The sequence below is a fragment of the Apaloderma vittatum genome, unplaced genomic scaffold, assembly GCF_000703405.1.
Source record: "Apaloderma vittatum isolate BGI_N311 unplaced genomic scaffold, ASM70340v1 scaffold17677, whole genome shotgun sequence".
In the NCBI taxonomy this organism is placed as follows: domain Eukaryota; kingdom Metazoa; phylum Chordata; class Aves; order Trogoniformes; family Trogonidae; genus Apaloderma; species Apaloderma vittatum.
This window is the reverse complement of record NW_009724774.1, coordinates 30200-44268: the sequence shown is the minus strand read 5'-3', so window position 1 is coordinate 44268 and position 14069 is coordinate 30200. Positions and strand designations below refer to the sequence as shown.

The 14069-nt window shown below is 48.9% G+C and overlaps 1 protein-coding gene across 1 annotated transcript in view; it reads left to right on the top strand.

Annotated features, from left to right (window-relative positions):
* Nucleotides 1-10735: 10735 nt before the first annotated feature.
* Nucleotides 10736-14069, top strand: part of LOC104276366 (low-density lipoprotein receptor-related protein 5) — a gene marked incomplete at both ends in the record, with an annotated part of 22268 nt that continues 18934 nt past the window's right edge. Inside the window, 2 exons of the mRNA XM_009872656.1 lie at nucleotides 10736-10960; nucleotides 13540-13660. Coding sequence (XP_009870958.1) covers nucleotides 10736-10960; nucleotides 13540-13660 — 346 coding nt within the window. The remainder of the gene's footprint in view (nucleotides 10961-13539; nucleotides 13661-14069) is intronic.

Genomic DNA, 14069 nt, shown 5'->3' with positions numbered 1-14069 from the left:
CTCCGCTTCCCCCATTTGGACATGGTGTCAGACTCCAGCATCCCAGAGCTGCGAGGAGCTGCTGCCCGGCTCCTCTTAAAGACTGGGGAAGTTTTCACCCTCCTTGTGGGCTTCACTGGCTACGTGTAGACTGGGATTTTTAGTGGACTTGGGAGCTTTGGCCATCATCACTGAAGTGGGATGGGTAGTTTCACCTCCCTTGGAGCCCAGGGCAGGTTCTAATCTCCGACCAGCACCGAACTCAAAAGTTGACTTTTACGACTTTTTTTTTAAGTTGACTTTTTAAGGATGCTCGGTTTGACAGCCGCTCTCAAAGGTTGGTGTCGGTATCTGCCTGCAGCCAAAAGGCCCTGTTCCCTATAGCTGGTCTGTTGGCATTTCAGCTGTTCAGTTGTGGTTCCTGACTAGCAGAATCCTCGGAAGACGCAGCAGACTGTTGTGAACGGTGCATTTCTGCTTTGGGGCTAATCCTGCGCATATTTTAACCTCTGCAGAACACTCAGGTGAGAACATGGGGTCAGGAAGAGGCAGGGGTTCAGGCTGCAGAGATCCTGCCTGGTGAGCGTTAGCCAGCGAGCATCGTGCGGGACCGCCGTCCTCACAAGTGTTTGGCTGAACCCGAGCGGTGCATCGCGCAGGGAGAGGCTGCCAAGAGAGCCAGTTTTGCAGTAACGCTTAGAAATTTCCTTTTAACAAACCAGGCGGGCTGGAAACCGCTTCACGCTGCAGCGAATCGGCGCTCTCCTCTGAATCAAACGATGAAAGTGCTCACGAGTCTTATCTAATGAGGATCTGGGCAGCTTGATGTAAGCGTCCCCAAATCCCGGCTGATATTGTGGTTTTTGTTTAGTTTTCCAGCCGATCTCTAAACTGCTGCTTGGTGGTCCGTGCAGCGTTGGCTGCTCCCATGGACTTGGCTGTCCTCCTTTCCAGCTGCTCGACAGCGCTAAAGGAAGATGAAATACACTGTTCCGTGGAACCGACTTCGGTATTTGCTACAGGGGTATGAAGGGCAGCCTGGGAGAGCTGTTGCTTTGTGCGCCGGGAGGGGAGCTCATCTGGTGTGCTTAATGGGTGGTCTGTGGGAAAAGGCAGGCAAGTTTGAGGAACCCGCTTTTAAAATCATGTGCCTGACGAAAAGTGATCCTGCATGCCCGTCGCTCGCTTCCAGCCCCTGCCGGGCTGCAATCACGCGCCCCGGATGCGATGGATTGGCCGTCCTGGTGTGTGAAGCGCTCGGAGTAGGTAACACAGCTAGAGACAGGGCGAGACGAGGAGGAGAGTTTTAAAAACGTTTTATTGCCATCCCAGGCAAGCTGGGCAAATCCTGAGTTTCATAACCCGCATAAAGCACCTTGGCTGATGTTCTTCAGAGCAGTCCTTTGGCACCTCTTGACCCCGCGAAATGAACTGATTCGGGGCAGGGGAGATGGAACGGTGTATAATGAGCACTACATTTTGTTGTTACTGCTAACAGTATTATTTAAAAACTGTCGGCTGCCAAACAAAACCAACGGTCTGAAGTAAATCTCTTGTCTTCCTAAAACCCTGTCATTATTGGGGGGGGAACGCTACGCTGTCCAGAGAACAGAACGAGACCTTCAGAAAACTTATTCCTTGTTTATTTAAAAAAGAAAATAAAAGGTAGCTAGCTATACTTTAACATTAGTATTTGATAAAGCTACAAAATTAATCTGCTTCAGGAGGGCAACGGGAGCAGTTGTGTGAGTATTATGTTACTGGGGGAGTTTTTAAAAGTGTTTTGTGTGAAGCCAAGCCTAGATGCAAGCACACCCTTGTAACCAGGATTTTCAGTGGAATGGCATGGGTGGCTATTTTTTTTTTTATTTTTTCTCTTCTTGTCTTTGCCTTTGAGGTATGCAGATGAAACTCATTTGCAGAGGTAGGAGTTACTTGTACAGAAGCCCTGCCTGGGGAATGTCCAAGTGCCAGAGAAGCCCACCTGTCTGAGGCAGTTCTGCAGCCCCGGCGCTGGGCTCCGCTGGCTCCAGCTCGCGCTTCTCACTGCATTTGGCTCTGCATCCCCTTCCCCATCAGTGAAAAATTCCCAGACCTAACCTGATCTAATTTCTTTAGCATGTCCTTCCTCCAGGGGCTAAGAATGAAAGATCCGTAGCCTCTCGTTTACTGGTTGGACTGTTGTTTTCTCTGTCTTGCTACCTTTGCAGCTTAGAATCACAGAATCCTAGAACAGTTCAGGTTGGAAAAGCCCCTTGGGATCATCGAGTCCAACCACTGACCCTACACTACAAGGTCACCCCTAAACCACATCACCCAACACCCCATCAAAGCGACACTTGGACACATCCAGGGATGGCGACTCAACCCCCTCCCTGGGCAGTCTGTGCCAGGGTCTGACCACTCTTTCTGTGAAGAATTTCTTCCTAATGTCCAGCCTAAACTTGCCCTGTTGCAACTTGCAACCATTCCCCCTGGTTCTGTCAATTCCCTCTGGTTCTGGAGCTTCCCTCCTGGATGAGAAGAATAAACTTCAGATGTTGTCTAAACCCACTTAAAGCTTTTTTTTTTTTTTTTAATACTTTTCTGTGGACCCATTCCAGCTCAGCCAGCTGTCCTTTAAACTTACATAATTTATTTATGTAACCTCCCCCATATTTATGCCTAAGGCCGTGTCACTTGTAGGTGCATGGATGGAGGAACCGTCTCCCTTTTGCTGTAGCCTGATGGCAGGTAGGTCACAGGGACCCTGGCTGTCTCCTGCTCTTCAGCAGTGGCACCCAAGGTAGTACTTGGCACATATAAATAAAAAAGGCCCCAAATATGTTTCATAAAATCATAGAATCCTAGAATGTCCTAGGTTGGAGGGGACTTTGGAGATCATCTAATCCAACCCCCTGCCATGGGCAGGGATGCCTCTCAACCAGCCCAGGTTGCTCAAGGACTGGTTTATACCTTGTGAACTATTTATAATACAGGCTGGTAAAAAGTTGACAAAAATTGCCCGGTATCTGCTGCACCCAAAGTGTATAAAAGCGAAATATTCTTAGTGGTTTAAAATAACACTCTTGTAACTCCCCCCGATCCTAAATTTCAGACCTTAGTTCTCCCTAAACTCAGATCAAATCGAAACGAATCCTACGTGATAACCAGAACGGAGAAATTCTTGTCAAACGGATTCAGCTGGAGGGTGAGAGGAATGGGGGGGAATTTGGGAATTCTTAAATTCCTCCTCTAAGCTCTAATTCCTCCTCCGTGCTGGGGAGGAGAAGTCTCACCCGTGTGAGACTCACCCGACGCAGGTGAGACTTCTCCTCCCCGGACTCCGGGAGCGACTTCACTGGAGCCCTTTGAGATCACCCCAGCGCAAGGAAGGTACGTTTGCAGCGGGTGGGATGATTTTTTTACATCCCACCTGCCTGCTCTCGCTCACTGCAGGGGAGAGGGCGTGTGGGAGCAGAACGGGGGAGCCCTGATTTTTCTAGTCCTGTGCTCTGCAAGCTGCTACCGCCTCGCTCTTGAGTTGCAGCCAGGATGTCCTACAATTTAGTAATTATGCTAGGAATACACCTTATCTAGGTCGCGTGTTCTGAGGATGAAAGCTGTAGGCTTTCTGTGACCTCTTGGGCTGCTGATGCCTGGCTGGGTGATCTTCCAACTAACACCAGGGGATGGACGTCGCCCGTGAGCACCAGAACGCGTGATCTTGAGGCTACTTCCAGCCGCTTGTAGAAGGCTTCATCAACAACTTCTTTTCGGTTTGGTGGTCTATAGTAGAGTCCCGCAACAGTATCTCTGATCTTTGCATGTAACAGTTGTGTTAAAAGAGGGAAATAAGCTCCTGTATTGGTGCGGTTTGTACACACCGTGTTCCCGTCTTGCCCAGCAAGGTGTCAGACTGAGCTTCTTGGTTGTGCTCAATTTTAGGAGACAAGTTTGGCTAAACTCTCGACTCCCTTCTTTTCTCCTCCGTGCCTAAATCTTGTTACTTTTTTTCCTGTATCTTTCCAACTCAGGTAGTGTCTGTGTGTCCTGGCCTGTCGGCTTCTGCTGCCGCCAGCTGTGATCTCTCTCCTTGAGCTAAGCCTTAAAAAATGGGGATAACGCTCCAAAGGGCAACAGCACGTGGAGCAGCTTCCTTCCCGCAAGGTTTGGAAGGATTCTCGTGCCACGCATCAGAGACCTGAGCCTCCTGGTGCTCAGAAGGGTTTGAGCTGGACAAGAGGGATGGCTCCGTGCTGTGGGATCGGGTTCTCTGTTCGTTCCTGGCTGCCAGGGTCCTGCCTTACGTCATCACGTTTGTGTGCAGAAGCTGTTTTTAAGCGCAGAAGGGCGATGCATGCCTGCTCCGTGCCCTGTCTTAGAGTCCCCACAGAGCTGCTCACTCTTGGGCGCAAAAGTTTGGACGCGTTTGTTTTTTTACCGTCGTGGGTGCCTGCGGAGGGGGGTGGTGGTGTTGTTTTTGTTCCTCTGTAATGAATGTTTTTGTGGTTTGGGACACTGGCTGCTGCAAGAATTATCCGCTGTTCTCTCTGTCCGGCAGTACAGATGGCTTAACCGCAGAGGTCCCCTCCGCGTTTGCCCTGTTAGGAATTGAAATAATATCTAAAATATAAGTTGTCGCGCACGCTGTAATTTGGGATGGCTATTTTAGCTTGTGTGCTTATTCAAACGAAGCTCTTATTTTCTGCTGTGCTCCAGGCTTCCAAGATCCTCGGGCGCGTCTCTTAAAGGCGCAGTTAAACCTTCCCGTGACCTCTAGCCTAGTTAGCTGGCTTAGGAATCGTTAAGTCAGGCTTTTCTCCTGCGCTTTACTGGGCTCTGTGTGTGTGTGCTGCCCTTCTGCGAGAGCAGGAGTCGTGCACGTGGCCCCGGATTCTCCTGTCTTTCTGTTTTGGCTTTCAGGGGAAGGAGACAAAATGCAGGCATGGCTGCAGATATGAAGCAGTAGCGTAAATACAACTTTTTCAAGCTCTCTTGTTCAGCTCCTCTTAGAAGTGTTGCAGCTTTGCAGCTGACCGGCAGCTGCTGACACTTGGTTACCATTCCCGAGCGTCTCTGTCTCAAGGTATGAAGGGGTTGAGCCCCATCAGACTGGTTTTCAGAACTGATGCTGGCACTGCCAGCGAAGATCATAGTGCAGTTCTGAGCTGCTTGGTGCAGGGTGCCCCTGAAGCACTTCGGAAAACCTCAGGGCTTTAGACGAGGTTGATACAATTAAAACAAAAAATTAAACTTCATGGCTGAAAGCAGGTTGAGGTAGGCTTGCCATACTTCAGAGAGCTTATTTTTCTTTTAACCAGTCATGGGTGGAAGGCAGAGAAAAAGGTTATTGCTGCCTTTTTATGTATGCTGAAGTGCAGAGGAGTCTAAGCCTCAGTATGTTTAAAAAAATGCTTTTTTTAATTGCTTGTGAATGCGACAGAGGTGCTGGTAAGGGAACTATGGTAGATGTGCTAAAACTGATACCATTGGTAATGGTCAGCCAAAGGAGTTATCCATAAAACCTACAGATCCCCCTGCACAAGACAGCCTTCCTGATGCAGGTAAAACAGTTAAAACTGAGTAATTAAACATAGTCAAGGAACAGAAGATTTGCCCGAGAGCGTTCGGGAGATCAAGAGCAAATCTGGAAGTCGAACCCGTGCCTGATCTCTAACCAGCCTGGTCAGGAAGGTTTCTCTTCCTCCAGTTAACTGTTATTAACTTACTAATTTCTCATTGCTTAATAGACTGATGAGAAGCCCTATTTTCACAGGGTTGTGCAACAAGCCTCAGGGCAGATAGCTCCGTAGTCGAGTCAAGGGTGTGTTTCCCAGTTAGCAGAAAACCCCTGGGAAATTGGTGGGCTTCTGTGTAGAAATACTGTGTCTTTCTAGAAGGAAGTACTCTTGAACAAGTGCTGTGCGATCCAGTCAAGATTATAGAATTGCTGCAAGAAGTCTGTAGCTTTCTACCATTTAGAGTTCATTTGATAATTTGTGGGATTTCAGGTTCTTTTTTTTTTGCTTAGTCGAAGGATTGTGAACGCCAGCTATGTACAGAGGTTTTAAATACTGCCTATTATGGAAAAATATGAACTGTTCTAATTTTACCAAGAAGAATACAGCTTTTGTCTTTTTGTTTTTGTTTTGTTTGTTTTGTTACTAGTTAAGATGTCATTTCAATTGGGTGGTAATAGACTGGATATAAACAGTTTGTCCTCCACATTCATCCTAGTACTCTTTATTCTCTTCTCTCTTTGAAACAGAAATTGATGATTCCCTTTCCAAGCCGTTCGCAGTTGCCAGGAGCACTGATGATCGAAACGCTAGTTCAGGTGTTGCTTTGACAGTCTCCTCACCATGGGATCGCTTCTCAAGCAAGGCGTATTGCCTTGAAGGTCTATGGTAGTGAGCGTTGGGTTTTGGGCGTTCTCCATCCATCTCCTCAGCCACTGCTGTTAACTGGCCTTCCACCGTGCCGTGTCGGGAGTCGGGCAGTCGAGCATTAAAGGCACCAAGGAGGAGGAGAGCGTTAGCTGGGCCTTCGAGCCCAGCTCAGGATTGAGAAAAACAGCGTGGTTGGAAAGGAGGTTGGTCTCTGCTTGGAGATGAACCTTTGATTCTACACACATGTGGGATTTGGGATAAAGAAACCTGCACCGTGGGTCGGTGGGGTGATCTCGAATCTCCAGGATGGTTTGCCGATGGCAGGGCAAATCGGATTTTTGGTCATGGAATAGTTTGGGTTGGAAGGGACCTCAGAGATCATCTCGTTCCAACCCCCCTGCCATGGCAGGGACGTCTCCCACCAGATCCGGCTGCTCAGGGCTCCATCCAGCCTGGCCTTGGACCCCTCCAGGGATGGAGCATCCACAGCCTCCCTGGGCAACCTGTGCCAGCGCCTCAGCACCCTCGGGGGTTAGCAGTTACTGGTTTGTTTTGTTCCTTCTTCAGCTTTCTTTACTTCTCCTGTTGGTTACAATCTCTTTTGAATTGCTGAACTGCTGAGTGTTGTAGTTCTGTGGAACTCTGTGCTCTGGAGCTATCCAGGCATCGGCTTTCCTGGTTGCCCCTTGCAGATGCGTGGCTCACTCACTGCGACAGTTCTGGGAGCTTTCCTTGGGACATCCTGGAGGTTGTATTCAGTCGAAACTGCAGAACCAGAGCTCGCTTTGCTGTCCCATTCTGACCTGATGGGACAAATGCAAGGCCGTGGAAACAGAGCGTTTAATCGCTCTTCTGATTTTTGCATTATTTCTAAAGTTGGGAGAGCCACTGTTTCTTCAGCAGCATTCCAGGCAAGAATCAGTCTTGAGAGCCAGCTATTTGTTTTGATCACTGTTTTTTTTACACATTTTCTTTCTCACGCCAGTAATTCTCTTAAAAAGGCTCTGCCACCATTTTTTAGAAAGTTTGGACTCAATAAAAGAGGCTGCTGGGGAGGAGCAGAGAAGTGAAGATGATTTTCAAAATCGAGACTTCTGTTCTCCCTCTTTTATTTTTTTTGCCCCAGGAAACTGAATACTCATTTCTTCCTGAAAGGGGTAAATAAACTTGGGCTGTTTTTTGCTACTCGCTGGGTTCGGATCAGTGTGTAAGCACAGAGGGGGTGGATGACCCCGAAGCAGAGAAGCGACAGCAGGAGCGGCGACTCATGTGCTGTTGCCCTACTGTGTGGAAGGAATTGCTTGAAAGGGCTGGGGAGCCGAGATAACAGTGATCCTGATGAGATCCGACGTTGTTCGTATCTGATCTTTAGTTCAGAAGCTGTGGAGTTCCTCTGCCGTCGATCGAACTTGATGCATCGGGGTCCTTTTTCCTTTGTAGTAGCGTCAATAACGGCTTGAGCCGTTGGATGAAAATCCATCCATTCGTGTTCCTCGAAACGCGTTTTGGGGACGATACTTTTTTAAAACTTGCATGTAGGTTTTGTGGGTTTTTTTACGGCTTTGATCTTCGCCTGGGTGCGGAGCCGGTTTTCCAGGCAAGAAAGTTCTCGGCCCCAGAACAACTCGCGACTTAAATAGAGCCCGCTAACATCAAACTTTCCAAGTGTCCGGGTGCTTTGGTACAGAGCCATTGAAAACAGGCACGGTTATGAGGAGCCGATGAGCTGCAGAGAGGAAAACAAGCACTTTGCATTCTAGACATTTTTTCCTTCCGTGTTCAATATCTAACCTGTCAGGCTTTCGGGATACTGTTCCTACCGGTTTTAAAGATGACAGAGAGGACTTGGCAAGTTAGGAGGTGAGATAGGAGTGATACTGAGACTTCAAAATAAATAATTCTCCCCAAGCTGTGTAACCTTTTCGGAGTTAACAAAGATATTACCTTTTCAGCGCGTCATTCATGGTAACAGTTGTCTGTGTCTTTGCTGTCCAAGATCCTTAGGAAAATCGCCAGCCGATTTCAATTTTCCTCATTACTTTCATCAGCATAGGCTTCCTCTGAAAAGAAAAATAAAGCCAACTCTTTCCTGACTTGGGGGGAAAAAAAAGGTTGTGCAGAATAATAATAATAACAAATTTAAAAATGCTGATTTTTTCGTGAATGTTTTTAAGTTCCTCGGAAGCCGAGCTGCAGATTCTAGCTGAGGTCCTCGGCCTGCATGTGACCGCAGAAGCTGCTGCCGGAGATGTCCTTCACCTCAGCGCGTGCCACGCACGCGCTCTCCAGGGAGCAGCACGTCGCTGGGGCCGGAGCTCACGAAAAAGGGGCTGCACCTCAAACCTTGCGTAGGCTGTTGTCTTTGGAAAGCGTGGGAGGGATTGAATCTGAAGGATGCTCTCGGGAGCTACCTCACACGTGTTACAGAACTGCAGAATCATTGAGTGGTTTGGGTTGGAAGGGACCTTTAAGATCCTCTTGTTCCAAACCCCTGCCAGGGGCAGAGACACCTCCAGCTACGTTATGGGAATTCGAAACTAAACATAAATATCTTTACAGGTTGTGAAGCCTGTGAAATAGCACGTGTGGCTCTGTTCTGTGTGATGTTCCTTGAGTCGAGTGGAGCGTTGGGATCTCGGCTGGGCGCGCGATGGGACCATTGGCGTCGAGCGAGATGGTCGTACGTGAAGCCAGGAGTCAGCAGTCGCTGGTGTGGAGCTACAGCAGCTGCTGCTGGAGTTAGAAGAATTTGGGGGAGGACTGGGTGGGTACGGGGGTTCGAGGTGACAAAATAAGGCAAATGAGAATAGCTCTTCGTTAGATGCCATAAGATCTGACTTTGGCAGTCAGAGGGGAAGCTGAGGGACCTCCGTTACTTCCAGCATCTGGTGGTCTTTTTTGAAATACGAGTGTTTTCAGCTGGCAGGAGCATCCACAGCTGTGGCCAGGGTGGTGGCGTCACCATACTCGACCACTGCCTTCTCAGCCCTGGCTGCAGATGACATTTTCTTGTTTACTGATGGATGGAGAAGCAAGCCTGCCCTCTTTCAGAGAGAAATGAAGGGTTAACTTGGCCATCAGTGTGGCCGGTGTGGTTGGGAAGGAGTGTTCTACAGGATGTCTGCTTAAAGTCCTCTTCTGGAAGAAGCAGGTGGGCCCAGTCATGCCGTTGTCTCTGAATCGTGCCTCCTCCTGCGGTGGTGGGTCCTTGAGAGGTTCTTTACAGTCTCCCTCGGCTGGAGAGTTGTGAAATTATGCCTGAGGAGTGGAGGGAGGAGTTGTAGGGCTCAGACTTTCACACCTTTCTCCCTCTCAGAGTGTGGAGGGACAGCCTCAATTGCAAGCACAGATTTCTCTCGCTCTGTGAGTTTATCAGCAAATGAGATCTGGTACGACAGAAAAGTGGTCTCTGCTAAAACCTCTGCTTCTGTACGTCTTGCTGTCACTTCCCACTCAACCAGGGTAACTGCCCCAGCTCTCACGAGCCTTCCTCCCCACCTCCTTCCTTTCCATCTGTGAGTGCCGAGCTCGTGTCGTTATCCAAGTGAACCTCACACCCAGGAGATCTACAGTTTGCGCGGGTGCTGCTGGAATACCCCTGCAGCTGTCATTTTGACGTGTTTTAAGCTTCTCACCCCTTTTGCACCAGTCATACGTTAGCTCCCCCTTCAAAGCCTGATCCCTGTCGTTCAACAGCGGGACTCCAGCTCCCGCCACCCACTTAGAGCTCCAAGCAGCAAGAACCTTTGGCCTTTTTCTCTTGCTGCCCCCTCCCGCTAACAGCAGTCCCCACAGACTTCCACATAACCCACATCCTTGTCTTCCTCCCCTGGATTGGTGCAGGGCAGAAGATGGGAGCTCTGAACCTCTGTCCCAGTCTTTGCCATCTAGGAGGACTCTGGGTGGGAGCATCTCAGGGCATGGGGTTTACTGCTGTTAGCTTCCAGCCTGCTGCAAAAGGCATCAGAACCTTTCTGTGTGTTATTGCTACTTTAACTGGTTGAACCGAGCTTTTTAACCGTTAAGATTTAATTTGTTCTAAACCTGGGTTTCTGGACTGACAGAAGGTGGTTGAAGGTGTTGCTGAAGGGCCACAGTTGGAACTTTTCCCAATGCTGAAGGTGCTGTCCATATCCCGTAGATACAGAACTGGGCCTGCTCTTCCTTCTGTCTTTATTCCCCTGCGTGACGCGTGGGAGGAAGAGGGTTTTGGGTCGTGTGCTTTTTCTCTCGTGCACCTTCCACGTTCCTTCTGTTGTCCTGCCTGCCCCGCTGGTGTGGGAAAAGAAAACCTCTGCTGTAGTCGCGCTCAGAGCTTTACCGCCTGTCGATGCCAATAACACTTACTGACATGTTCTTTTTTTTTTCTTTTTCTTCTTGTGCAGCGTCTCCCTTTCTGCTCTTTGCCAACCGGCGGGACGTTCGACTCGTGGATGCCGGAGGCACGAAGCTGGAGTCCACTGTGGTGGTCAGTGGTTTAGAGGATGCTGCTGCGGTTGACTTCCAGTATTCGCAAGGCATCGTTTTCTGGACAGATGTGAGTGAAGAAGCCATCAAGCAAACTTACATTAACCAAACTGGGAATGTGGTGCAGAATGTCATCATTTCTGGTCTGGTTTCTCCGGATGGCCTGGCATGTGATTGGATTGGGAAAAAACTTTACTGGACAGATTCAGAAACCAATAGGATAGAAGTAGCTAATCTCAATGGAACATCTAGAAAAGTCCTCTTCTGGCAAGACCTTGATCAGCCCAGGGCAATAGCATTGGATCCTGCTCATGGGTAAATATTAATTTGACTTAAATGCTTAAATGGATACGGTTGGTGATTTATGTTGAATTTGTAGTTCTGAGAAAGAAACGTAGCCTTTTGTTGCAGTTTACATTTTCCCAAGGTATTTTTTCTCAAGATCTGTAGCGGAACGTATGTTTGAGCTTAAATATTCCGGGGCAAGAAATGACAGCCCAGACATAGAGCCAGAAAGAAAAATACAGCTGTTCTTAGGTGCCAAGCCAAATACTCAACCCGATGATTACCTAACTTATTCCATTGCCCTTCTGAAAAGTAAGTCTTTGTTTTCAAGCCTCTTTTTATTGTTATTTTCTCAGTTGTCTGGTAAGTTCGCTTCCATTTCGTACATGATGCCTGCTTAGTGTATCTAGGCAGCAAGGTGTGTAAATCTGCATGTGTTGAAACAGGAATTCTCACTTGCTTTGCTCTGGTAAAACGAATTAGGATATTTTTAAGTGGTGATGCTGAATAATCACGTTTCTGCTGGCAAGTAAAAGAATCCAGGTGAAACTGAGGACTCTGAGTGCTGTAAGGTGACCGGATTAGGAAGCAGTAAGGGAGCACGGTTCCTCCTGCCCTCTTCGACACTCCCCAGCATTTCCCACGTGCTCTGTGCTGTCCCTGTGCAGAGTTCTGGTGGTTTGCGCTTTGGGCCCCATGTTCATGGCAGTGATGGGGGAAGACCTCCTGTTCTGGAAGGAGCCCTGGAACAGGGGCAGAAGCAGCGAGGCGCGCTTCTCCGGTGGGCACGGACCCACCTGACTGAGGTGCTTTTGCCATTAATCTGCTGCCGTTTTCCCAGCTCCTTCTTGAAGATTGCTTTTATCTTCCTCTTCTGTACCGTTTGTGTTGGTAGGATTCTCATCTGTAAGAAAATCGGGCGTCAGCTGACGTTTTCACCGTGTCTGGCCCCTTTGCAAAGGGATGCTGAGTTGGCACAAGGGCTTAGGATAAACCACAAGCTTCATCCAGGCAAGTCCTGCCTGGAGCCTCTGTCAGAGGGCACCAGGAGAAACTCGAGATTGACCCTGAGGATTTTGGAGCCGAAAATATAGAGGCTCTGAAGCCAACTATACTGCAACTGAGAAAGAAATATTGGCTGCATGAAGGAGTTAGAGCTGCTTCGGCAGTGATTGGTACTGAAACACAGCTCCTCCTAGTACCACGAATATCGGTCCTAAACTGGATGTTCAAGGGTCAAGTTCCTTCCAGGCATCATGCCACCGATGCTACACGGAGTAAATGAACTTACTGAATTTTCCTATAAGTAGATCATAAGCTCATGATCAGTATGACGTAGATGGTTACGGAATAAGGGGTGGAATGTCCTGGTTTTAGCTAAAAATGACTGCAGCTTGTCACAAAGTGACTTGTGGATGTTCCTGCGTGGGTATGGAGATGACATGAGAAGGTGTGTAGAGGGTAAGTCTTGTGAAGAGAGGCTGAGGGAGCTGGGGCTGTTCAGCCTGGAGAAGAGGAGACTGAGGGATGACCTAATTGCTCTCTACAACTCCCCGAAAGGCAGCTGTAGTGAGACGGGTGGTGGCCTCTTCTCCCCGGTGAGTAGCCACAGGACAAGAGGGAATGGGTTCAAGTTGTGCCGGGGGAAGTTTAGGTTGGGTATTAGGAAGATCTTCACCAAAAGGGTGGTGAAGCACTGGAATGTGCTGCCAAGGGAGGTGGGGGAGTCACAAACTGGTTGGATGTGGCACGCCAGGAGATAATTTGGTGTCAGGGTGGTGTAGGACTATAGGTTGGACTTGATGCTCTTAAGGTCCTTTCCAACCTTTATGATTCTGTAAGATGAGTTTGAAAGCCGACTTCTCCTCTACTACCATAAGTATCCAAGTTACAAAACACAACTAGAAGACAACAGTTTGCCACCTGGTTAGTTAGTACTGGAGGATCCATAGCCAGAGTTAATACCAGTTAACACCAGAGGATCCCTCACTGGAGTTAGTACCAGTTAATGCTGGAGGATCGTGCTGGTCCTGCTCCTTCAGAGCCTTTACATACCGTAGAGGGAGATAAAGTACCTGTGGTGTATGAAAGGAATTTGTTGGGGAATGTAAATGTAGTTAATACCAATCCTGTAAATCAGGTAAACCCCGTGAATCATCCTCAAAATTAGAGGGCCCCCAGGCCGGGTGGAGGGGGGGGACAGCCGAGTTTATTGGACTGTGTGGATTCGGTGGCCTGTCGCATTGGAACCACGAAAATGTAAAGCTCCGGTGGACACTGGTGCACAGTGCACCCTCATGCCATTGAATCGTACAGGGACTGAAACTGTTCCCATTTCTGGGGTGACGGGGAGTTCTCAAAAACCGACTGTACTGAGCCCCAAATGAGCCTTACTGGGAATACTGTAGTGACTGGTCCACATGCATCCCTGGCATAGTCGTCCTCTCGAAAGGGTTTGTGGTTTATCCTAAGCGCTTGTACCAACGAAGGTGGTGGTTTCTCCTGCGCTGGGAGATGGACACTTTCTCGAAAAACCACCTGCTTCAGGTGCGTGAGAGGTGAGAATGGAAACCGAGCAGCAGAAGACGCCTTGGGATTGCCAGGGCAGCAGCCGCCACGCCACGGGCCGCCCCGTCGTCAGGTTGTTTGTGTGGTAGTTCCTGCGTCAGGCTCCTCAGGTGGAGGTGAGGAGTTCTGGGGACGTTTGTGATTAATATGTGAGGGCTGTGCAAGTACTGAATGAAACTGTGCGTACGCCGAGGGACGAGATCCTGAGTTTGATCAAGAGGCCAAATGCCGGAGCTGCCTCTGTCTGTCAGGTAATGGGTAGGAAGGGACAACTAGGATCAGTGAAAGGGAAAGTGGGGTGACTTTGTTGGACCAAAGGACTTTTCTAGAGGTGATCCCATCCTCCTGACTTCCCTACGGATGCCTGAGGCTGAGAAGAACTCCCGTAGCAAGCTGCTG